Source organism: Lichenostomus cassidix, chromosome 2, assembly GCF_008360975.1.
Source record: "Lichenostomus cassidix isolate B80296 chromosome 2, HeHo_3.0, whole genome shotgun sequence".
Taxonomy (NCBI): Eukaryota; Metazoa; Chordata; class Aves; order Passeriformes; family Meliphagidae; genus Lichenostomus; species Lichenostomus cassidix.
The window spans coordinates 37,179,930-37,206,894 of NC_139482.1; the positions used below are offsets into that span (position 1 = coordinate 37,179,930).

General features: G+C 35.8%; 1 protein-coding gene across 2 annotated transcripts in view; it reads right to left on the reverse strand.

Moving 5' to 3' along the window:
* ZNF385D (zinc finger protein 385D) overlaps positions 1–26,965 on the reverse strand; it is a 470,254-nt gene that overhangs the window by 130,137 nt on the left and 313,152 nt on the right. For both annotated transcript variants that reach the window (XM_085051080.1, XM_085051081.1), the window contains one exon: positions 20,979–21,089. In XM_085051080.1, coding sequence (XP_084907206.1) covers positions 20,979–21,089 — 111 coding nt within the window. The remainder of the gene's footprint in view (positions 1–20,978; positions 21,090–26,965) is intronic.

Below are 26,965 nucleotides of genomic sequence, written 5' to 3' on the forward strand. Positions count from 1 at the left end.
AAAAGTTCAGTCTTTTCTGGTGTCATCAAAAGAATGAGAGTGGTGGACATGGAATCAATGCGAGTTTGAATCTGAGTTTGTCATTGTTCACAGCAGCTAATTGGAGTTATACATTTAGCTACGTCTACACATACATTTACCTGCCCAGAGACTCATTTTATTTCAAAACATTTCACTGTCTGAGCAAAACCCACTTGACTTTTTCTGCATGCATCTTGTGAACTTATAACTAAAGAAAGTTGAGTAGGTGCATTTAGAGTATCTTGTCTGAGTGTTTTCACCTGCTTTCTGTTGCCAAGGAAACTATTTCTGTCTGTTTACATTCACAGTAGCAATCTCAGTGAATTCTGAGCGTCTGATATTTTTTGACTGAAGCAAAGCATCATGGAAGAGTAGTGACGAGACACCAAGATACTACAAAAAATTTAATTGAAAATATGAAAAACTCAAAAAGTGAATATTTAATTATTAATTCAGTATGATTTGGACTTTAAATTTGAAATTACAAACAAGTTAATATGGTTTCTATATAGAAAATCACTAAAGAGAGTCCACAGATATATTGTAACTGCTCCTAAACACAGGCTTAACACTTATATTGGAATCAACAGTTTTATTACTATAATTATTAGAAGCTTTTAAAATTTCAGGTTTGTCTTCAGAAAAATGTTGATTCAAATTTCTGATTCTTTCACTCAAATATACAGTTACACAGATTTTCATTTTGTATTTTCAATTTATATTTCAGTACTTATTTTAAATATTTCCAGTGTCCTACCCATAAGTAGAAATTCAAAACCCACAGTAAGAAAAATAAATGACCAATTTTCATAGTTGCAGCTCTACTTTATGTGAACTGGACTGTAGTTAGGTGCTTCCTAGGTTAAATCTCCAGCCTTCTTGTAGAAGGCCGTAAATATGTGTAAAATATTATGTGAACTCTTTCACTGAAAAAAGTTTGCACATATGTTCAAAGACTGATAATTTAAGGATGGAAGAGTTTGTAGATTCTTTCATTCTCCTCATATTTCAGGAGGAACCCAAGCCTTCCAGGTACAGAAACATCCATGGAGAGGCAATGTGTTTCCTTGGAATAAAGGAACTCTCAGCCCAGTAGCTAGCTTATTTAGATGTATTTTGTATGTCTAAAAGAGATCTATGATAGTAATTTGCTTTAAAAGTCCCACTGTAGTTGTATCCACAGGACTTCTCTCTTTAGGAGGAAATAGGCATTACACGAGAAAGAGAGGGAAAAGAAGCAAAATGAATAAATGATATTACCTACTAGAAACAAAAGTGTTTTATGTAATGAACCAATATAAACAGAACATAAATATCTAAGTGGTGATAAAAACTAATGGCATACCACAGAAGTAAAGTTGCATTAAAAACTAGTTTTATCAAAACAATTAGCCAAGGAGAAAATATTTTGAGAAAAAGAATCCAAATATCCAGGGGGAAGAAGTTTATAAGGCATAAGAACTTGAAGATCAGTCACTCTACAATGCAGTTATATTTATTCCTTTACATATTTTTGTTTGGTTTGCCTTGCTTTCAATCATCCTTGGGTGATTCTGTGAACACATTCAGGGCCTTAGTGAAGTCCACAAGACACTGTATATACCTACAAGGTTGGCCAGTGAACACCTACCAACTACCCCAGTATCAGAGCCTTAGTATTTTGAGTCATTACCTGAACACATACCTAGTGCACACAGACCTGCTTGTGAGGCAAGTTAGTTTATTAAATCCATTAATGTGTTTGTTCTAAAAAAAATACATATATGTGGATAGATCAACTCTTTCCAAAAGTAGTGCAGGCTGAAAAATGTGATTTATTTAATGAGACAAGTAGGATTTTTACTATCATCAATACAGGAATGGCAATGATACCTTCCAGTACAAAGCTGATAGGTCGGCATCTTTTACTCCTTCAACCTGTTATGTTTTGTGTAGGAAGCTGCAGTTAGGGACACCAAACAGTATACAAAACTTAATGGGATGTTCTGACATCACCAACTGTTTACATTGCATTTACATTTTGTCTCCTACCTAAAAACCTTTCTACTTATCTGATGTTACACTGCAATCTGAAAATCTGGGGTTTTTTCCATTGACCAAAACCAAATACTTACTGAAGCTCAAAGAAACTGGATGCAATTCTAGAAACTTTACCGGATAAGAACAGTACCTCTGAAATCAATGGGACATTTTAGATGATGAAGTGTTATAGGACAAGTTTCTCAGAGACGCTCTATATTTCTACATTGGCTTTAATGTTTCTCATCTCCTCTAGTCAAACACAGGTTATCAGATTCAAAACTGGAACAGCCATATGAAATCATAAGGTGTATGATGTAAAAAAAGGTCAAACTGGACCGGTATAAAAGCCCTTTCTGATTTGAAAACCTAAGACGTTTGTCTGGGCAGAGATTACTTAGAGAGTGAAATTTCCAAATGGTACTGAAATTTAATGCTGAGACTCCAAAGTCTTTGGAGCAGTCAAATCTCTTCATATCAATACACAAAAATAATTAACAAATTTATATTTATTTATTTGTTCTTTATTGTTTTTATGTTGCTCTTCCTTTTGTTATTGTAGGATGAAGGAAAAGTTAGCATGTCTTCCCTAGTCCCTAAAAAATACTTTTAGGAAACTAATTTCTTTAGGAAAAGGCTGTAGAGATTTCTGAATCTTCTTTGAATAAAATGGAAATAAGAATCTTTAAACTTTACTTCCAAAGATGAACTGAAACTGTGAATAGCTCTCAGTTTAAATCTGTGACATTTCACTGCTGTGATGATTAGTATGCCTCAGGGTGCTTTGCAGCACCCCAAATTTATATGATGTAGGACATCATACTGAAAACTCACAATAAGCTTCAGGATGGTTTCTGGAGTTCAACCACCACTGAGTACAGGTGAAGCAGCAACATGGGACAGACATGTTTTTACATTCGTAGCTTTATAACATTTAAAACTGATCTTTAAAAAAATTCTTTGATATGTTATTATTAATACTTTGCTTAACTATTTCATAAACCAGTAAGTTCTTTTTTTCCTTGGGTATGTATTAATGACTTACTTTTTGCAGATAAGTGCACAAATATAATTAGCTTTTGCATATTGCTCCATTTTCTGTTACTGGTAAGTAATTTTTATAATTCTGCCATGTAAACAAATGCTATTTTCCACTACGTATTCAACAGTAATGAGCTAATTCAATGTGTTAAAAACAACAAAAGATCTTCAAGAATGAGCTATTTACTTCAATAGTACAAGCTCCTTTGAAATCTATGTTGAAATCACCTATGATAGGAAGTTAGCAAATTACTCTAGAAGGAAAAAGAATTTATTCAAATCCCAACTGTGTTCTGTTACCTTCCTAACATGCATGTTATCCATCATATTGATCCAAAAATTGTTTTTTGACTAGAGCTAATATTCTTCATTGCTTTTCCTGTAGCAAAACAATATTTGGGCAGAAGCTTTACAACTGTTTCAACATTCCTGCTTATGAAATCCTTATACACAAAGACCTAGAAACAATGAACCATGATATTTTCCTTGCCCTTTGGAAATGGCAAGGACCTCCTTAATGTGAAAGAGAGAAAAATAAAACCAAAACAGAAAGCAAACATGTTAAGTTTAGATTGTGTGGGTGAAATCCTGGCACTACTTAAATCCACAGAAATATTGACATTTATTTCACCCTGGACTGGCAATTGAAAGAAAGTGCAGTACTCCATCTGGACACAGTGGAAAGAACTTAAAGATGGATGGACAGCCTCTGACTAAGCCAACAAACCCAAATGTAGATCACAGAAACACATAAGTTAAGAAAAAAAACTTGTGTTTTCACCACAAAAATGTGTCATAAGCAACTCAGAATATGCTACATCCTTACCCTCAGTATAGCATTTGGGTGACTGCATCATCTTGGTTGGCACTATACACTAATACTCAGATGCTACTAGTAACTCATGCATAAATATACACTAAAAATGATGAAAATAAAAATTAAGAACACCAGAACAATTTAACTCAAATGGAAATCACTTGCTTTGTTTTTCTGCTCTTTTTTACTAGATTTTACTTGACACTTTTAGAGACAACCACAGGAATATTTTCCAATTTCTTTTAAATTACAGCAAACCTGTTTGAGAAAGGTAACTGTATGTGTATATATATACATATATATTTTTTTATATAGCTATTATATATATATATATATATATATATGTAGCTACACACTCAGCACAGGTAACCTGCCACCTCACCAGGACTATAGTATTAGATGGAAAGCTTTCCAGTGTGGAGTACATTTGAGGTATACATATACATAAATATACATACACACACACACATATATATATATCTCCAGCAAACATCCAGATATAACAGACTCTCACATTTTTGTCAGAGAGGCATAATCCATTGTCCTTTTTTCAGTGGGTTGCAAATAATTTGTGCAGAAGTTTACTGACAGATATAAAGACACAATGCGTATCAGAAGCATCAGAACCACATAATGATATCTAGGGAAAACAACATCAGAAGGTTGATAATCCTTAGAAATCAGTCTCAACTGAATTTGTGAGACTATTTTTCCATTTTAGATAATTTCCTATTCTTGATCCTGGAGTTAGATTAAATCTGTGTCCATCCCATAAAAAAATACAACCAAAATGTAATAAAAATAAATAGAATAACTCAATTTATCTCCCAAAGACTGTGCTTTACAGTAGAAATAATTCCAAGCGTGACTGTTATTCCAACATGAATGAATCTCAGATAGACCAAGAAAACAAGAACCCTACTTTGAAAGGACATTAAGGGTAGGAGTTCAGACCATGGATTTGGAAGGATAATAGCATAAAGCAAATGTGATTGTAAAAGCAAGGACTTGCAGGTGTAGGTTCCTATGATCTACCAAATTATGACAAATATTGCCAGTGAGTTGTGTAAATCTGCCTGAGGCAAATTAACTTGCTGAGACAAGTCAACATTCCCAGGTCTTTGGGCTCTGGTTTTCAGAGTTCAGGGTGGCCCTAATGACTGGAACTGTGTCACCCCTGAGCCTGTGCATCTCATCCTCCTCAGAGCTTTGCGAGGTCTCCACTGCCAGATCCAGATGATGTGCCTCTGTGTGCCATCTACACCACCAGCCTCATCATAGAACAGGAATGGCTTGGGTTGTAAGGGATCTTAAAGATCTTGTATTTCTAACAGCCCTGACATGGGCAGGGAGAACTTCCACTACACCAGATTATGCAAAGTCCCATCCAACCTGGCCTTGAACACCTCCAGGGATGGGCCATTAACAACTTCTCTGTTCAAGTGTCTCACCACCCTCACAGTAAAGAATTTCTAATAACTGACTTAAGCTTGAGTTCTCTCGAGTTCAAAGCCATCCTTCTTGGTCCTGTTACTACATATCCTTGAAATAACCCCTTTCCAGGTCTCTTGTAGTCCCTTAAGGCACTGGAAGACTGCAATAAGGTCCTTCCAGAATCTTCTCTTCCCCAGACTGAACAGAGCCAACTCTCTCAGCCTGCCTTCATTGGAGAGGTATTCCAACCCTCTGATCACTTTCATGGCCCTTCTCTGGAAGCTCACATCCTTCTCCTGTTGGGGTCCCAGAGCTGGACACAGAACTCCAAATGGGGTCTCACCAGAGTGGATAGAGGGGCAGAATCTCACCCTGCTGCCCACACTGCTTTTGATACAGCCCAGGATACAGCTGGCTGCTTGGGCTACAAGTGCCTATTAACAGGTCATGCTGAGTTTCTCATCCACCAGCACCCCAATTTTTCTGTATTCCTCCCAGGCTACTGGTCCTTCCTTCCACTCTCTGTAGGCTTCCTTTTTGTGTTTGTGCTTCAAATACAAATGAGATATTACTTCCAGTTGAGAGGTTTAAGATGTATTTAAGGCTCTCAGGCTTACAGAAGATAAATCTAACAGGTTACTTTGGGCAGACAACTCGCCAGGAAAACAATTGGGAGCTTTCAGGCTAAGCCAAAGGGTTGACTAGTCCAAATATGGTAGGAGGACAAGCAGTAACCTGCTAAAGGTGGATTAAATCTATAGCCAAAGTGTTTATTCAGTCACATGCAACCATTGTTCAGTCAGTCAAGTATGTCTGTAATTTTTACAGGTTTAGGAATATGGGTCTAAACCCCCTGATATTTTATAGGAGAGAGCCCCTACCTTCTTTATCTGATCAGACAGACCACATCATTGGCCCTGCATATTACCACAGAGGCAGCAACAGAATTTAATCTCTATGTGTTCAGAAAATGTGCCGATGTGGCACTTGGCAACATGGCTTAGCTGGACTTGATGGTCTTTGAGGTCTTTTCCAGCCTTAATGATTCTAGGATTCTGTGATAATATGTCTGAATGTGTGTTTATTTGCAGTGCAAGAATTTCAGAAAATGACTTGATGTTAATGATAAAATCACCATCCTGTAGATTTATCTTTTGGTGCTGATAAAAGAGAATTATGCTTCTCCCCAGACAGAGGTCCTCAAGGGCCAATCCATCTCTTATCAGTTATCAACACTTATCAGGCTGAAAATGCATCTTTGCATACACCAAAACAGCTTGCAGTAAAACACCAGGAGCCCCTGCTTTGTCCTAAATTCAATTCATGTTCTATCAACAACACACTGGAATGAAATGAGCCACTGTTACCCGCTCAACCAAAGAAAATTTTGCTCCATATCCACAGTTCAAACTCATCAGTTTGTTGTGAATATAGGTACTCAATTAAAAATGCATATTTGGAACTGGTAGGACTTCTTTTTACAGAAAAAAAGGAATCATGCCTGCAAAATATACAGATTTTTATGACTGCAACAATCAGTTTCAATACTTGAATTAAAATTCATAGTCCAATTACTCTAAGTCGCTATACGTCCTCACTGAGAATCTATCTCTTACTATTCATATCAGGAGCAGCCATAACCAATCACCCAGCTCACTTCATGATGACATCAGTGAGGGTGGGGAGAAAAGCAGGTAAATATTTTTGGCCTTCACTTTCTCTTTCAGGAAATAGAGAAATTAATTTCTTTTGGATGCAAGTAGACTTTCTGAGAAAGATAATACACAATACTTGCCAATTTCAAAAATCCAAATTTGAATCAGTTACCCATTTAAACTATTCTAGAACTGGTTCTCTCATCATTTGTTACTGCAAATACCAGAAAAAGGCCAACTGATAGACTTCAGCCACCTTAACTTTTGTATAGGTTTTAGAAGTGAGTGAGGCTAACTTTGGAGAAGTTAGGCTAACATTGGAGAAGATCTGAATCCTAAGTAACCCCACCTGAAGAATGTCTGGATGTCAAACCTCCTCCCAGATGAAAAAAAGGGAAAAAGACTTGCACTGGCCAGGGTCATGCATTTCAAGATTCTGTTTACAAGCTTTTCTACTCTGTTGACTTGGACACCTTTTCTTTGGGATGACTTCTTCTTGGGTTTCAACCAATAACTTTATGATCATTCACCTTTAATAGCTCCTGGATGGCTCTAATAATTCTCCTACTGTTTACTTTGGGACCTGAAACTTTCCATTTCTCAAATCACTCCTTTCTGTCACTATATCCCAAATGTTAATTATGAACTATGACAGACTCAGAGTCTCCTTCTTTCCCACATATTGATCTCCTACTCTGCATCATGACACCCGTCAATCCATATTAAATTATGTAAATATTATATTTGTTTCTTCTCCTATAAAGCTCCTTCTTCCTCTCGCACACCTTAGAACAAGACACTTCAATGTCTGTACCAGAACTTTTGTTTTCTCACTGCAGTCCCCGCTGCTCATGACCCCTGCTGCACTCCCCTTATTTCTTGCCTTTTTTTTTTTTTGGTGGCAGCATCACCTCCAACAGCAATAATTTAGCACAGGAGAAGACAATAAACCTATAAAGATCACAGACTTCTCTCTGTGCCTCATGCCTTGCTGGCCTACCTTGCTAGTAAGGCCTGTCTCACCAGGCAGGATGTGGGGCTCAGACTCTAGAATAGCCAGAACAGTACTGCACCATCTTTACATATACATGATGCACATTTTCTTAGCTCTCCTGTGAAAGAAGATTCATTCTTACAGCCTTTTCAAGCACTGAAGAGATACATAATATACATACATGAGATACATACATGACATACATACATGTCAAATAATTTTAGAATAAAAATTCCTTGCCCTTGGGAATTACACAACAGAAAACATTTAAATGCATTAAAAAAATCTTCATACCTACAGTGTCCAAAGTTAATTATTTCCATATACTCCATGTTTTTTGACAACTTCAGACATTCTTACTCATTTGTTGTTGCTGCTTCTTAGAATGTGTTTCCATTAGAAATTTATTACAACTGTTTATCACTACACATGACTCTGGTATGAAAAACATGCTAGAGAATAAATGGAAGAATGGCAGGCAACTTGTCATGATCTACTTAGCTGGACTTGTGTTAGTGAAAATCCATTAAAAATCTCTAGTAAATAATAAAAAAAAATTGTCATGTCATTATAATAAATGATAAGATTCTTTGAAAAGGTAATGCAGATCGATGTACCTGTAAAATAAGAATTATATCATATGCTCAGGTTAATTATTAAATCTGTTTATAAAAAAAACAGATTGGCATTTTGGAAGAACAACTTCTATGCAAGTGATGAAATTCTGTATTTGGCAAACAAGGTATTCAAGCAGACAGAATATAAGGACTGAGGCTCAGTGATTATTTTATTTGCAATAAAGTGCTTTTATCATCAATTTAAAAAGATACAAAACATCTGAGCGAATATCCCATATTTTTAAAATTACTGCATATACAATTGGCTGATGGAATGATGACATTTAGACATGTTTTGTATTGGTGTGTAGACTAAGGTGAGAGATAATAGTGCTGAAGTGTCTGCAGCTAATGAAAACATAACACCTTGTATTGGGTGGCATGGCTCACTGCAAAAACGCAATATATCACTGTCCTGAAAATGACTAGTGGGAATAGAAAAGTGGGCTACTGCTAATTAAATGTTTTATGTAAAAACATGATTGCTAATCAAATCTTTATTACCCCACACAGTCACATTCTTTCTTCATTTACACTTCATCCTGTAGTCCTTGAAGTATCAGATTTATAGTTCTCTTATAAGTTGTGGTTTTTTGACATTGTGAAAGGATAAATTTGTGACAATGACAATTTAGAAAAGATACCTGAAAGAGTGACCATAGATGAAAAAAGGAATGGTACAATTGGACTACATCTGGTCATTCTGATTGCTAAGTAAAAGCCTTATTTAAGTTACTAGCAAAGCATAAAGTGTTTCCTCAAGCTGAAATTTTAACTTTCTTGTGACATCTGAAAACCATCTGTATTATAAGGAAATAAAAGTATTATTCAGTGATGACCACAATATAAGAAGAATCCCTTAAGGAAAGGAATAATGCCACTAGTTTTTAATTATTTAACTGCTATGAAATTTGCTATAGAACATTTATAAAAATTGAATACTGAAGATAAATATTACCCTTATCAAATATCTGATTAAAAGCCAACAAAATAGCTTTTTCAAAAATTCTGGGCTAATATATAAGAATATTAAATTTTCACTAGTGAAGTACCACATAACAATTCAATTTTTAATTTACATCGTTAGAATTATTGCAATATTTGTACAATGGAATTAAAAAAATCATAATATATCTGAAATAGAAGAGCATTCTTCTTCTATCCTGTAGGGAAAGATCAACTGAACTTATTATTTTTGTCAAGGAAATAATAAAATCAAAGCAAGCACTGACAATTTCAAGACTCTAAATGTAAATTAAAATACTTCAGACAAAAGGCTTGAAGGCAAGTGATTCTCCCACCAAGGGATGATTTTCACTTGTCTCCAGGTGTAACATTATGTGCACTGATGGGCTGATCAACAGAACAGAACTTCTCCCCAGCTGTAATCAGGAGTGATTGATGGTTGGGACAAAAAAGTTGATTATCATGACAAGTCCACTGATGCAGAGAAAATAGGCTATGCTGGGGAAAAGGATAAAACCTGTTCAGAGACTACCTTCTAAAATCTCCTTTCTAAGGAATAAAAAGAAACATTTATGCCCATCAAAAAATTGCTAACATAAATTAATTCAGTACATTTCCTATGCATATGTATCTGAAGTTATCCCACCACAACACAATGAGACCTATAAATACCAGAATAAACCCTTGTATTTTTAAAATCATAGTTTGAGATCGCCTCATCAAACAATTACATTGAAAGTACCTGTATGGTCTACCAGTAGACCATTACCTCAGTTTAAATACATGTTTTGAATTCATAATTCAGCTTTTAAAGGCCATGGGGGAGTTAGGTGTAAGTGCCATATTGAATTCTTTTTAAAAATGTAGTCAGTCCCTTTTAGCCATTTAAAACTTTGAAAGACTTCATTTTCAATTGAGCTTAAAAAAAAATGCACAAGTGTGGGCAGTACACCCTCAAAAGTATAGTTCAAACATGTGCTTTTTTCTTCCAATATAAAGCTTTTAAAAGGAGATATTGGGTTGCACTTCCACTCCTTCAGAGGATAAGGCTCCCAGCTGTTAGCTGTGATGTAAGTAAGTACACAGAATAGCAATATCTCCAGAGACTGTAAAAGACATGAGAGGAGTGATAAAAGAACCTAGGAGCAGAAAAAGTCAGGCCTGGAGGTTCTGAAGTGGAATTTGTTTACATCAGGGGCAGTTGTGTTTAATAGTAATTCTTTCAAAAGGAAACATTATATTTGCTACAAGAAGAGGCTGCACAGATACAATGGAGAAGAATGTATTACAAGTACCACAGGGAGTGCAAATGTACTGGCCAAAAAGGGAAAAAAGATATAAAGGTGTCCAAAGTCAGTGTAACATTATTTGGAAAGATTTTATGGCTGTTGGAGGAAAGTAGCATCAACCAAAGACAAGTAAAAGCACAACTTTACTCTTAATGAATTTTATAAAAAATTAGGGGGGGATTGATGAAAAAATACAATTTGTTGCACATTTTTTTCACTCTCTACTCTCTCTGTAAACAAGACTGGCATCTACCCCTGACTGTCTTTGGTTCTTTTTTATGTCCTTATCAATGCCTAAAAGTGAGCCAAGAGTCACTGATCAGCAACTGGAAGTAGACAATGTTTGGACATTTTCACATTGAAATCTGTTATCTGCACCTACTATTAATAATCCAGAATCTCAGGTTCTCTACTGTATGAATTATTTTTTTACAAAATAAATATGTAAGGAAGAACTTACAACAGACCAAGAAATATGCTAGATGAAGATTGCACAACAAAGAGTTTAAAATTCATCTTCCCTTTTAAGTGAGGGCTTGCTTATGGAAAATGGTTTCTGTAAAGAGTCCCCAGCATATTTATTCTTACATTTCAGTTGCTCCTTAGAGTTGACGGACTTTGCACATTGACTGAAGAAGCTGACAGGAAAAAGCTGCCTCAAATATAAGTAAGTGTAGGGCAAGAAGTGAAGAGATTTCCCTCTTTGCAGCTTAAACAGTCTTTTCCATGAATGTCATAAAAGAGAACTGAAAGAGAGACTTCCTTTCTCCTCTTTTATACCCTATCTTTTCCCTGTCTGTACCAATTCCTTCATGTATAAAATGGTATTTTTCAATGTACAGTTAAAAAAATACTAAGCATTGTCTTATTTCCCACAATTCCAGCCAAAGACTTCAAAGAAGTTCTGGTCAGCCACTACGTGCCCAAAATTAGCATCTGAATTTCATTCACATGTTCCTCCACCCTCTTTCAGGCAAAAAATCTTTATGACTCTATTGTTACCCAAAGAATATAGCTACACGACCAATCAACATAAACAACTGGAAACATTTTTATAATTTGCCTGGAAGACATCTTAGTGAGTAACAGATAATCCACATTAGACATGCTCCTGACATTGAAAGCAGATTTTGGAAGATCTAGGACTTATGAGACCACTTTGGCCTGCATCCTGCTTCCCAGTATAATGTTTTCTGATACATTTTTATACATTAATTTAATCATTTCTGAGAGAAAGGAAATTTCTGACAGCAACACACACAGTTGTGGAGGGAGGTTGCTTTGATTTCAGACTTTCTGTCTTATTAACTGCTGTCACCTCCGCCTTTCTTTCTGCTCTTTGCAGCTTTGTGATCCACGCCCACCTAAAGTTAAAAGTTGGCTCCAAAAGGGCAAATACTGCAACCATTCTCTTTGGTGCCAGAAGCAGAAACCTTTTAAACTAATTTGTCTTCATATTCCACAGTCAGAATACTGGTCATTAATCTTTCACAACTTATAAACAGGACTATCAGAGAGAGCAATTGCCTATTCACATATCATTTCTGGCAAACTCAAGTAATTTGAAAGATGTCAAACCTTCTGCACAATTGACTTGTTTTATCAAAATAAGTGAGAGCTTTGAAAATGAAACAAGTTAATAGGATGTGCAGAGGTAGGAAGCAAGAACTGACAAATGAAAATTAAAAGAAGTTTAACTTTTCCATAATTTAAGTCCTACACGGCAACACCTGATGATCAACAGAATATTTTAATCTCTCCAAGATCATGTTCCTATATTGACTCTGATATTCAGCTGACATAGACAGTAGACATTTCTCCTCAACCCTACTTGTTCAGGGGCCAGGTAGCTGAAAGCATTAGATTTTTCTTTCTCTTGGATATAGTTTAGATTAGAATAGTTTAGATTAGAAAAGACATTTAAGATCATCGAGTCCGACTGTTAACCCAGCATTGCCAAGTCCCTAAGTACAATGTCTACCCATCTTTACCTCCAAGGATGGTGACCCAACTACTTCCCCTGGGAGCCTGTTCCAGTGCTTCACTTAGACATTCTCTTCTACTACCACTGCTGAATGTGGCCAGAGAGTAAATTTTGAGAGGAAAGTGTAAGTCTTGTAATACAAATACAGCAGACACCAAGACACTCCATCTTTCCCCACCACCAACAGCCTGAGAAACCAGCTAACATTAAGAATGTGCTTTCCTAAAGTTCAGTAACTTAAAAACCTTCCTTCTTTCCTACTGCCTTCTTGACTTCAGGCAATGCGTCCGTGGGTCTGATACCCCTGGCTGCTCCATGTTCTGGAACAGCACAGATGGAATAGGTTACTTTCATTAAAAGAGAGATTATCAAGTGTTTGAGTAGAGAGTTTGCCTAGAGAGCTCCACAGCTTGCACACACAACACACACACCACTCGCAGCAGTTATTGACGGTCATGCAAAAGATTAGATTGCTGCTAATGCTTAAGAGGCAAGGAAATAGCAATAGCCTTAGGATATCAGTCAGAGTACTCCATTCGACACCAAAAGTACTCCAAAAGGACTCTGGAGTTCAAACGTCAAAAGTACGCCAAAGCTAGAAATTGCACTGTGTCAGATAGGAATAATTTCTGCTTTTAGATTATACAGATTCATAAAAGTACTGTAGAGAAAGTGAAAATTATGGGAAAAGTACTCTATACAACACAAGGAAATTAATTATATTTTCTATTTAGATGTTTTAGAAATGTTTTAAGAAACTACAAGTTATGTGAAAATTTATTACTACTCTTCAATCCAGATTATTCTGGATTTCATAATCTATAAATTATGTTATTGGTTTCCTGCATGACGAAGGTTGCTTATAAGCAAATTAATATTAGTTTCTTTCAAAATAAAAATTAAAAAGTTTGAGTGCTCTAGTACAGGAAAGACCAGACCTACATAGGATCTGACTGCAATTCATATTACTGTCTTTAAAACTGTGGTCTAGGAAAGAAGAGATAATGCTTCTAAAATGTGCAGGCTAAGAGTATAAAAACAGACTCCACAGGACATCATACTGGGCAGAGAATATATCAGGTTGTTTACAAAATTTTTCATGTATGCAATGTAAGTGCAAGATATTCAGTGCTATTTGATTAGACTATTGGAATGCCAAAAAGTCAAATCAGGAAATATTTTGTTAGCAATTCTTTATGGTTTCTGTAATGTATTGAGGCAAATGCCAGACATCCCATGGAAATCTCCACAATAATCACTTTCTGTGAGTACCTGCTACTTTTTACAGTGAATACCATAGACCAGTACCTCTGGAAAAATATCTGCTTTCAGTGTATTTCCATTCTGACTCACATTCTGATCTCAAATAAATAGTATGTGCAATTCTGCAACTGAAATCAGCATTTGTTTCTCCTTACATTGAACTCTATGCTACAGGAAAGATGGTGCATTATTAGAAAGATGTAGCATATATACAGAGACATAGTAACAGAAATATATAAATTATATATATTTACGAGTAAGTTAAATCTGGATGAACTTTTATTCTTGTTCAGGTACAACTGCTGCAATCAATACTATACCCTCCTATAGTAATACTGATTTGAAGGGGATGCTAACCATCTGTAAATATTTACATAGAAACCCTCTTAAAGGATCAGACTGATGAGTTCATATAACACAGGCACATTGGTCTGGAAAAAAAAAAAGATAAAATGCCCCAAGACAATAAATAAAATGCTTGATGGCTAATAATGCTTGCCAAATGCAACTTTGCTTAAAAAAACATTACAATTCAGGCATAAATTATTGGCTTATACCAAACCAGGATTCTAAATCTCCAGATAATTGTAAATCTGAATTTAACCCATAACTGGAAGCACAACCAAACATGCAAAGAATAAGACTGTGGTTATAGCCACTAATAGAACAGTGATTGAGTCAAATAGCACAGATTGCTTAAAATACCATTTAAGCATATCTATATCTCTGTAAATTGAAAAATAACAGATTTCAAATCAGAAGGATATAATGTTAAATAACTTGTGGAATTTAACGGTACCAGACTTTCCTGGTTCTTAATGGACCAATATTTTAAAGTGTCCTTCTCCCTGCAAGACACAGGCTGCAGGCCAGGTGTGACTGTCATTTGGCGTGGATGAGGAATGAAATCTCTATTATATCTCTCAAACCACAGAAAGACATTCGTAAATTAGTAAAGCAAGATGTCACCCTCTCTCAAGTGTGGGATTACATTCACCATTTCTTGTCCATCCTCAGAAACAGGTGTCTAATTTGTGAATATTCTCTGCCAACAGGCACACCTCATGTGTCCCTATGTGTTTCCCTCCAGAATTTCACAACCATTACAGCTAAAATTGTTTCATGAAGCAGTCCAACAAAAAATCTCTTAAATCAAATTAATCTGAAGAATTAGTCAAATTTATTTATCTGTCAAAACCAAGGAACACAAAGATCAATTGGTCACTAAACTCTCATAAACCCCCTTTCAGATGTGGAAAACCTACTATATTTTCCTGGTCTTTTCTGCTGTACATCAATCCAGTTCTTTCTGCTTTCCCCAGCTGAGCAAATTTTTTTCCACATGTCATAATAGTGGATGTGTTCTAAATTCTGCAACTAATTATGCTTTTGCTAGTGTCTGATGACCATTGTTATAAATAATTCTTCACCCGAGGCATTGCCAATTTCAACTCACAGAATCATGAACAGTTTGAGTTGGAAGGGAGCTTTTAAAGGTCATCTAGTTTAGCACCTCTGCAAGAAGCAGGGACATCTTGAAACAGATCAGGTTCCTCAGAGGTCATTCCAACCTGACCTTGAATATTTCCAGGGATGGGTCATCCACCACTTCTCTGGGAAACCCATTCTAGTGCTCTATCACACTCACTTTAATAAACTTATTTCTTATATCTGATCTAAATTGACTCTTCTTCAGTATAAAATCAATGCCTCTTGTGCAAAAATTTGTTCCCATTTTTCTTCTAATTTCTGAAAGGCCACAGTGCCTTCCCTTCTCCAGGCTGAACAACCCCTATTCTCTCAGCTTTTTATCACAGGAGAGGTGTTCCATCCCACTAACTATCTTGGTGTCCCTCCTCTGGACCTGCTCCAACAGGTCCACATCTTTCCTGAGCTGAGGATCCCAGTGCTGGACACAGTGCTCGAGGTAGGGTCTCACAGGAGTGGAGCAGAGCAGAAGAATCACCACCCTTGACCTGCTGCCCGCACTGCTTTGGATGCAGCCCAAGACTTGTTTGGCTTTCTGGGCTGCGAGCACATATTGTCATGTCCTGTCCAGCCTCTCACCCGCAAGCACCTCCAGTCCTTCTCGTCAGGGTTGCTCTTCAGTATTTGCTGTGCAATACTTACTTATTGATAAATCTCATATTTGGGGGGAAATTGTGATAGGATTAGTTGAGTGAGTTTCTTTTTCTTTTTTTCTTTCGGCATTAGCAACCATATTTGGATTATGATTCACTATAATATATTTTTTGCCATTAAGTCCAACATTTACTCATTTTAGTACTTGTGCATTTCTTTTTCCAGTCTAAGCGCAATAGTTTGTGCTTTTATTTATTGCACTTGTCAGAATTCCAGACTGTTTTCTCCAAATGAAGATAATTTGGGACTGAGATCTGGAATTTACCACCTTCCATCAAGAGGCTGCCACCTTCCATCTAGATGTCATCCACAAAACTGGCATATGTACACTCTATTCTGTCAGGCACATTCCTAATGAATAATTAGAGTAGCAGCAAGCATGGAACAGATTCTTGCAGATCCTGACTTGTTGTGATCTTTTGTTTTGACAGGGAACCATCAGCAACTACTGTCATTGCAGTTCTTCAATCTGTTGTGTAACCAACTTTTAATAATTTCACCTGGACCATATTCCCCTACTTGCTTTACAGGACTGTCACATAGGACTGTATAAACCCTTATTAAAGCCAAAATATGTCACATCTATTTATTCCCTATTATCCACTAGGCCAATTACCCTGTCAAAAGAAAAAATTAGATTCATTTGACATGATTTGTTCTTGACAAATTCATGTTGACTGTTTATTATCGCCGTATTATACCCTAGGCCCTTACAAGTTGATACATTAATCTTTTGTTCTGGATATCAAGAACAGTCTAAATAGAATATTAGTCCTCTGGTCCTGTTTCTTTCCCCACAAAAGTTAGAAACATAGTAAAATACTGCAGAGTTATATTGCATCCTTATCCTGAAAAAAATCCTTCACTGTGGTTTTAACGGAAGAGCACCTTTTGAATCCTGACAAATTCATAAAGTTGGACAATATATTGATTTAGTAATACTTTTGTTCCATAGAGATGGAGAAAAATGATGGAAAAAACCAACAAATAAGGACTTATAAGCATTCAGCTCCTGATTTTTAGGCAAATATTACTACTGTTGCTATTTAAGTAAAACAATAATTTCTGGCTCATATAATTGGAAATATTTTTAAAGTGTATCATAATGGAATATAAGTCCTGTGAACACACCAGAATGCTGCCCAAACTTTCTTTAAAGGCAAACTGGATTATCATTCAGCCATTTCATTAAATGTGAGGGAAGCAAAATATAGCCCCTTTGCAAAAATTGACCTTGTTAACGAGAAAACAAGGTCTATAACAAGAAAACTATGATAACTAGATAACTTTATCAAATAATGAAATGAGAAATGTGGGCAAAGGAAGATCAAATAGTCAAGGCAGGAAAATTAAGTAAGTGTTTCTTTTCTTTATGGCCAGACCATTAGCAGAAAATATAGTCCTATGGCTACCTATAGGCAAATGAGTTATCTTACTGAGTCAGCTGGATTTCATTTTACAGATACTTTTAGCAGATATTTAATGTTCCCTATGAAGAGCATGCATTTACTGGTGCAATAGCTCTCAGCAGCTGCCAACATCTAAATGGCAACATGAGCATTTGCAGCTAAGCACATATTTAAGCATTTCGCCCTATACTGAAAGCACAATGTCAGTGTAAATTACACATATATAGACTTCTCAGAATGAAAAAAAAAAAAATTGCTTGAAATGCACTCCACAGAACCTTCCTCTGCTGTTCTAATGTTTTTTCTTAGCCTACAGAGCCTTTGGTTATTTGCACATTCCTCCCTTCCCTTGAATGAGATTTATTTTAAAAAGAAATACTGAACACACACCTGTCATGAAGATTTATAGATAACTCCTCTACAAAGAATCTAAATGATTTTAGACTATTGTACTGCCTTTTCTCATTTTTTTGAAATGTGATTTTGATACCATGTAACCAGGAAAAAAAAAAAAGCTCTGCTGCTCTGAAAGAAATCTGTATCAAAAGGCAGAAAATTGTGTATTCTATGCAAAAAGAAAAATCTCACAAACCAGTTTTATTGTAAACATTTTCATAATATTGTTGTGTAGCAGGCAAATGGAATTTCTATTTATTACTCTCTGATAAAACCTATCTCTTGCATCTAAAAATAGAGACATATTGGTAGAATAGACACAAAGCCTAGGTTCCTAGACAGAAAAGTTATTTATTGCTGTTATGGATTTAAATCATGTTCAACTAAATATGATGAAAATGAAAGGTAGGAATATGGAGTAAATGAAAACTTTTTCATGATAATAGGAGAAAAAATTACAATGTGTGTTCTTGCCATTCATATTAGAGTCATCAAAAAATGAGAGCTAACAGCTCTTTTTCTTCAAAGCATTCTTTTCTTTGAATGCCAAAATTAAATCTTTAGTTTAGCACATTTTTGCTTCAAACAGGAGGGACATTTCAAAATTACCTAAGCAATGGTGGAAATAGCTCTGCCTATTCCCCTCACATTGCAGAAAAAACATTCCTAAACTGCAGAGGAACTCTGATTACAATTTATTTCTTGAAAAACCTCAGCAGAGCACTTTATGATTTTCAGCAGTAATAACTATAAGCACTGGAATGAGAAGAGACCATCATAAAGATATCCACAAATCTCCTCTGTGTGGTAGTGAAAAGGGCGAGAGATATCATTCCAGGTTAATCAATGGGTGGATTTTTGGATCATAATCTCTGCATCAATCAACATCACTGTGGTTACTTCAAAACTTAGGTGAATATTAAAAGTGGAAAATGAAACATAGTCATGAAGAAGGTCTCCCCATTCCATAGAGATAATATTAATCTATTTGAGAGAGGGGAGGATTAAAACAACCTGCTGAACAGTGTTGGCTATTTGAGTTCAGGCCTCTAACACCTGAAGGTGTGAAGGGACAGCTAAATATCAGCTTGTGATCCAAGAATTTTCTGTGAAGAGCCCAAATTAATAGATTTCTTCTAAAACCAGTTTTATGGATGTTGTAGGTGACTCTGAAAATGGCCATTGCTTTTTCCCACTCTGTTCCTTAGAATCCTTTATCAGAGTTGCAGAAAAGGAGCACTATAGAAGCATACTATTTACTAGTCCTCTGAGTAAAAAGTAGTCCACTGATGCCTTGTTTGTTTCTGTGTAGAAGGGTTTTTACTTCAAACATTTTATTCTGGAAAATGCCTAGATCCTCTCAGCAGGAAAATTTTCCACTCCACGTATCAATCCCTGTTGTGCTACTGCTAATGGCTAAATAACTTCACTGATGTGTTCATCTTGTTTTTTGTCTGGATCTTTTCACAGACAAACAAACAGTATACCCTTTTTGAAAGGAGGTGTTTCACTCTGGTATGTAACACTGAAGTATTTAATATCTCTTGCAGCTATAAACTGTGTCTGGTTGAGTGTGACATACATTTTCTTAAGAAAAAGCTGAAAAAGCTGAAAATTTTGAGTGATAAATTGGGCTGCTCAGTTGGTAAGATCCACTGTGGCCCAGAAGTCTCCATCATCCCCTCCTCATGAATGACTCAGTATCCACAGCTCTAATTTTGGCATCTGGCTTCTAAATGGAAGAGCCTAATTTGACTCTTCTATTTTTATCTGTGAGGGAAATGGCAGCTCCAGAGAGTGCCATTGCTTCCTTATACCACTCTTTGAGAATTATGTCAATGTTATACGAGATAGTGTCCATTCAGTAAACAAACTAAAAAAACCGGACTCATCACTAAAATTAAGTATGTGATGCTGATGGGTCTGGAAATTGTGACTGAGATCTTGTTAAAATTATTTCTGGGGGATAAAAAGCTAAGGGGAACAAAAAGAGCTACATTATTTTCACCCCCAGGTGGGAAATCCCTAAAATTAGGCTTCAAGGATCAATTTTTGACAAGCTCATGGCTTTGAAAAATAATCAATATAGTAAAAATAGTACAAACCGTATATAAATAGCTGCCTATAAAGAAGCAGGAGCACAAAACAATATTTCACTTTTTTTCTATTACTAGAATTGGGAAGGAACCTCATGGACATTTTTGGGGTTGACCTCACTCTAAATTCAAACATTTTAATTCTGACAGAATTAACTTCTATTTTTAAATTAAGTAGTGAATTAAAGACAGAGGAAGATTAGTTTCCACTAGTAATGCCCACATGAAGAAAATTCCTGAAGAGACTAGAACAGCAGAAGAAAATATTTTGTACTATGTTTTGTCTGCGTAAACAGTGATTCCAAGAAGGAAATAGAAGAGTTAAAACCCAAGAGACTTTTCTGTGACACAACAGGTATTACTTGGCAAGGAGCACCAGAGCACAGCTTCCTTGGGTAATTATGGGAGACAGGTTTCCTCTGTGTATTAGAGACCATCTCCAGTTCAGCTCGCTCTGTTTCATGGCTGGAGGAGTGAGAGGATGCAAGGGAGGAGTCAACTGAAGGTAAACATAACCTGGATAGCTAGGAGGGTTAGGATCCAGCAAGTACATGAGCCTTATTAGCAGTAATGGATCAGTCACTTTTTCCTATTTACATTTAGTGCAGCACAACTGAAGCTGATGAGCTTACATGGATATCTTGGCAGGGGAAATCTGGCTGGGTGTATAAACACCACCAAGCCATTGTGTTTATTTGAAACATCCTACAGCCTTTTCATCTGTGAGAGACAAGCTGAAATCACAATGTTTCATTTAGGTTCAATTTATGAAAATTATGGCACATCCTAGAAGATAAGTACATATTTATAATCTGATACAAAATGATCGACTTACATCAGAATTGAATCTCAGCTGGCAAATGTTGCATGATATGATTTGCTTTCTTCGATGAGGAAGAGGAACTCCAAATGTATGATTTATTACAGCTTTTTGAATTGGGTCCATCTGTGAAGAGAGAAGAAAAATGAAAAGCTTTTGCTGTTCCACTGTGTGCCATATTATCTATCATCTAAAAACAGATTCTGCATCATGCCATACCATGATCTACAGACAACTACTATTTTTCTTTGAAAATGAATATTTTTTCTGCATGCAGTTATATAAAGAGCTTATGCAGAAAGGAACAAAGAAAAGTGTCATTAGATACTATTGAAATACAAATTTTTAGTGCAATTCTTTCTGCACAATCTCCCTTTACTGAAGATAGGTAAAAGCTATAAATGCTGAACAAGTTTACCTATCCAAACACTAATTTGTGATTTTTATATCAGAGAAGTTAGCTTGATAAATAAAACAAGAATATTTCTTTAAAAATTACTAAGGAAAGGATTAATGAAAATATGAAAGACTATTATGTACAAATAATTCCAGAATAGCACACAATAGCTCAGTATTATCAAAATAATAATAATATTGCATGAATAAATAAACGAATATCTTCCTTGAAACAACATCTACACAACTTATGAAAAATATAAATCCTCTGAAGATTCTTTTCACTGTCATTTGGAGGAAACTATTTTGAATAGACTGTACTTTAAGGATGAATTTGGACTTCTATGAAACTGATTATTCTGAGCTAACTTCTACCAGAACATTGACCTGATAGTGTCTGCAAGTCAGGGTCCCTATAAAAAAATGTACCATTTTGGCAGAGAATTTCACAAAAGTTATTCGAGGGACTTTTTAACAGCTACTTTGAAAATCTGGTAGTAGCTTTGCAGCAACTCTGCTAAGCCACTGATATTTTTTAACTTTAAATTGTTAAAAATTCACACATTTTGGCTAATTCTGATAACCAGTATTCACAGACCATAATCTGTGTATGTTGCGAAAAAAAAAAATCTTTCTCCATGCCCATGTCTCCATGATTCACTATTTTCTAGTCTGTTAGCAAAGGGTTATTTGATAAATAAAGAAACAGAGCTTTCCCTTAGAGTAATCAATTATTCATGAGAGCTGTAATGGTAGACAGTCAAGGCCTCTATTGCAGTGAATCCAGAACAGATCACTACAGGATTTTTGCATCACCTGACAGCTGTTCAGTGTCAGATATGAAATAGGTCTTTAAATTAATTCCTGTTGAAAAGAAAATCAGATTGGTTAAAAAACCCAGAAAATAAACACACACACACAAAATCCCCAAACCAACCAAGAAAACAGCAGAGCTTTATAGAATGGTCTGGAAAAAATTCTCAGTTTGAGCATCTTCTTCAATTTGATGCGAAAGCAAAACACCTCATACATTTGTGTAACAATCAGCATGAAAGAACACAAATCCCACATAAAACTAGGGATGCCACTATAACATAACCCCAAAAGAACACTCATGGCTAAGGGCAGAGTATATATCAAGGTCTGAAACACAACATCATGTTGCGTAAGGCTTTCTGCAGTGATCAAACCGTGCTCTAGGAGCACTCACTTTACAGAGTAACATGATCTTGAAAAAGCCCATGATCCAGAAATACTATTATACAGACCAGAAAGAACAGCACTACGTAGGAAAGTAAATAAATAGTAACACCTCATCTTTTTTTGACTGCTCCACTATCTGAGAGGTGAATTCTTATGCCAGCAGAATCAATAGACCTGCATCTTGCTATTTTCAATACTACAGCATGACCTGGTCTTGACTGATGCTAATTCTGTGCTGTTTAAGTTTGGAGAAATTCTGTACCCTTTGCCACTGCAGACCTAAAATAATTAGGGGAACCTCAAGTGCAGATATATGAATAAGTCAGCACATGGTAACAAGAAATTGTGCATTCTTTGATCCAGTGTAACTGTTTGCCTTCACATTGACCATGGCTGTGAGATGCTTTAGAAAGCTTCTTTGCTCACTTTCCGAAGTTATGGCACTTGTGAGATAATGTGAGATAATAGCTTTCAGTGTTAACATTAGTCTTTCCCACTATCTCACAAGTGCTCCTTATCTCGCAATGATTTGAGAAAGACAACAAAGTGCTCTAAGGGTTAAATGAAAGGTATTACCGTGGTTCAGAATATGATTTTTTTTTTATGTTATTTAGCCATCTTCAAAGTAAGTATTCTAGCTCCAAATGAGGTTGGATTTCTGAGGCAACTGATGCTTACATATTGAGAAGGAGACAACATTTTTTTTAGAATTAAAAAGATTATGAAAGTGTAGAACAGTTGCTCTATGTCATACTTCATCTTATTTTGGTCTCCTTGAAAAGTGTGAGGTTTCTTGCCTAATAAGTCCAAAGATTTTCTCTTGTTTATCTGCTGATACAGAAACCTGTCTGCACCCTTCCCTTTCAGTTTTTAAAGATGTAGACTTCTAGATATACAGCTATGTGGCCTTACTGTGAACAGGATGATTTGTGTTTGTGGCTCATAAAGAAGAAGTGTTTTGGATAGCTTTCAAATTAATTAAGAAAAGCTGCTTCAAAATAATAATCCCTTTTCTGCCAGTTTATAGAATCATAGAATTTTTTGGATTGGAAACGAACTCATAGACTATCTATTTCCAACCCCTGCCACAGGCAGGGACACATTCCACTAGACCAGGATGCTAAAAGCCTTGTCCAGCCTGGCCTTGAACATTTCCAAGGATTGGAGAATTGTTCGTGGATACTGCAAAGCACAGTTAAACTTAAACACTTAGCACCAGATTATAATAAAGTTGGGACAGAATGCTTGAGGAGTATTTAACATTATTATTTTTCCCTGGAGATTTCATTTGAGAAACATCACCAATCCATAAATTCCAAATAAACATCCAAAAGCACCAGATAAGCCTCCACAAGTTTTATGCAGGAAATCTGAGAGGCAACAGGATACTTACAAGCAGCATGATAAGACTCAGATCTCACAGATACTGGAAGACAGAGAGGAGGCCTGCTGAGAGTCAGGGGAATAGAGCTAGCTGATTGCAGAAAATACAGAGCAAGGATTGCAGGGAAGTGTTAAGAGAGAAATACTACTATATAGCTGAAATAATCAGCAAGTGATGAGATACTTTAAAGAATCTCCAAGCACTTCTAGGCTTACTGAACATTACTAATTACACATATAAATTATATTTCAACTTATGTAAGTGGTATGCTCTTTCAAAATAGAAGTTATCATTAAAAACTTTGATTAAAAACTTCGATAAATCTGCATTTTACTCATTACCAGTGCTACTTTACAATTGCTGGATTTTATTTCTTAAATTACACTCATTTAATTTACTCTAATTTAAAGTGAAGGATAAAGAAGTTTGCAATTCACATTAAAGATTATCATTCAGTTGTCAAAGTTGTGCAGAAGACCAAGGTTGGCAAGATGTCCCTTTGTTTACTCTTGACAATATATTTGCACTGTAAGTTACAACACAAAGAGAGTTTGATCTAAGAGCTGCACAGTCTTTGACTTGTCCACTAATCTTTTGCTTTTCTACTCTCCAGCAATAGGCATTATCTGTATGTCACACTTTTTTTCCCATGTGGTCAGTCTAGGGATAGCCCATGGCTCAAGGTTTACTGCAAACCACAAGATGACTATTAGATTGAGCAATGAAGATAAATACAAAAGTTAATTTGATTCATTTTTTGTTTAAATACATGTACACCAATAACACTGTCTGTGTTGTAATTATTCAAGCTGAAATTTGTGGCAAGATGATATGATTCACGTTCTTTGATCAAATGTACTTCCTTGCAAAATCTTCAGGAGCATACCATATTTCAGAAAAAAAACAGGCCTAAACCAAGGACATGGTAGAACTTGGCTACTTAGTCCATTTTCTTAGCTTTGACCCCATCACTATAATTTGGTTTTGCTTGTTTTAAATTCGGTTTTGCGAGACCTATGACACTAGCAGCATTCTTTGTTCTTGTGCTTATTGTAGACCATGAAAATGCTCTTTATTTTGTGGACTGCAGATGAAAGGAGTGACTTTTGCATGAACTTTTCTGGAGGAAACACTGACATGAAATCACCAAGAAGTTGACCCAGGAAATCCCATGTCATCCTACCTGCCTGTGACACTTTTCCAGAATCACCATAGCTGTTATCCTTGAAGGCTTTCTGCAGCCAAGTCTTCATCTCATTAAATTTGCAGTAGATATCTTTGTAATGCAGAACCTGGGAAGGTGTATTTTACCTACAGAGAAATCTGATCCTTTATAAAAGTAAGTCTTACATATTTCCCACAAATAATTTCTAAGTGTTTTCTCTGTGTGTGTCAAGAATTGTTTTATGTTGAAGCTAAAATTCAAACACATAGGTCTTCCTGAATTTCAAGGCATTTTTAATACATGTAATTTTTATTACTGGCTTTTCTGTGACTTCTTATTGCAGAGGCATACAAATATGCCTAAGTTAAAAACAACAAAATGAAAGAAAAGGGAAGCATGCAAGTTTGATCCACAAAGGCTCAAATCACGAAAGGATATAAACCAAAGGGACTTATTTTTTAATTGTGTATTAAAACCAAGAGGCATGATACGAGCATTTCAAACACTTAAGCTTTGCAGTAAATTAATTGAAATTCACTATCTATAAATAAAAGCATCCAGGTCAGGGGATGAAGATGATATGGATGCCTAGAGCCTGTTCAGAGCATATGGTAACCCTAAGGCAAATAAGTAAGAAAGTATTTTTTACCTCAAGACCAAAGAAATTAGCTGACAAAGATTGACTCAGATAACTGTGGTCTTATACTAAGTGAGCAGAAAAACATGTCAGGTCATCGAAGCTTTCAGGAAAAAATTGCTGTAGACCATTTTAGAGGTAATTTTAAAAAAAAATTACCCACCAAAAGACCGACTTCCATTACTTGAACAGCAAAGTGAATTTAGTGAATTTACCACCACCACCTCCCAGAAATTCTCAAAATCCAGATGCTAACATATTTGATAATAGTATCAAATAATGCGCTTATTTGGCCTCATTTTGTACTTACTAGTAAATATGTTTGTAGAAATCCAGACCAATGGCAAGAAACCATACTCAGAATGTATACATAATTATATACATATAATTTTATTAATTATATAAAATTAGTCATAATAGAATTCCTTTAGTGTTATTTTCATTATAACATTGCATTGTGCTAGAGTTGTAACACTGATAAGAAATAAAGATAACTCAGTGGAGGCTCCTTTCATTCATTCTCTTTTGTTCCAAAAAAATAGCACAAATAAGAACATTGGTAACAGCTTAAATCCCATACAAATCTTTGCCATTACCAAGCAAACTCCTGAATATCATGTACTCCACATTATACTTATTGGTCAACCTGATCCATTTTTAAAACTCCATGATAGATGCAACTTTAACACCAACCAGTTCAAATATAAAATTGCCTAGTCAATTATTATTGTGCTATACTTGTAGAAATATGGAAAGGTTAAGCTACAGGAATGCTCCTCCATGGTGTTAAGTCACTGCCATTTATAGCTCAGGGACTCTTAGAGCCAGAAATTTTCTCACAGAATAATTTAACTATTTTGAATTGAAAACTGTGCAGTTCCTCTGCGATCTCAGTGGCATCAAGAATTCACAGACATTTCCCCTGCAATCATGCAGGTCAGTTGGAGAGATGTAGCAATATTATATTAGATACACTACATTGTTATATTATTACTTAGGCAGAAACTTTGATATTTTGGAAAACTCCTGGACTTTCAGACTTATATTGGCTGTATGGACTGCCGATCTCATGGGCACTGTGCAGCAGAGTGGGAGCTAATTCTTCTCCAAGACATACTTGGCATACACTGCAATTGCATTTTCAAGCTGTACAAAGTATGTGCAACAGGTCTGATGTCGCTGTTGAGCCGCTAGCAGAGTAAGAAGACCTAGGTTCA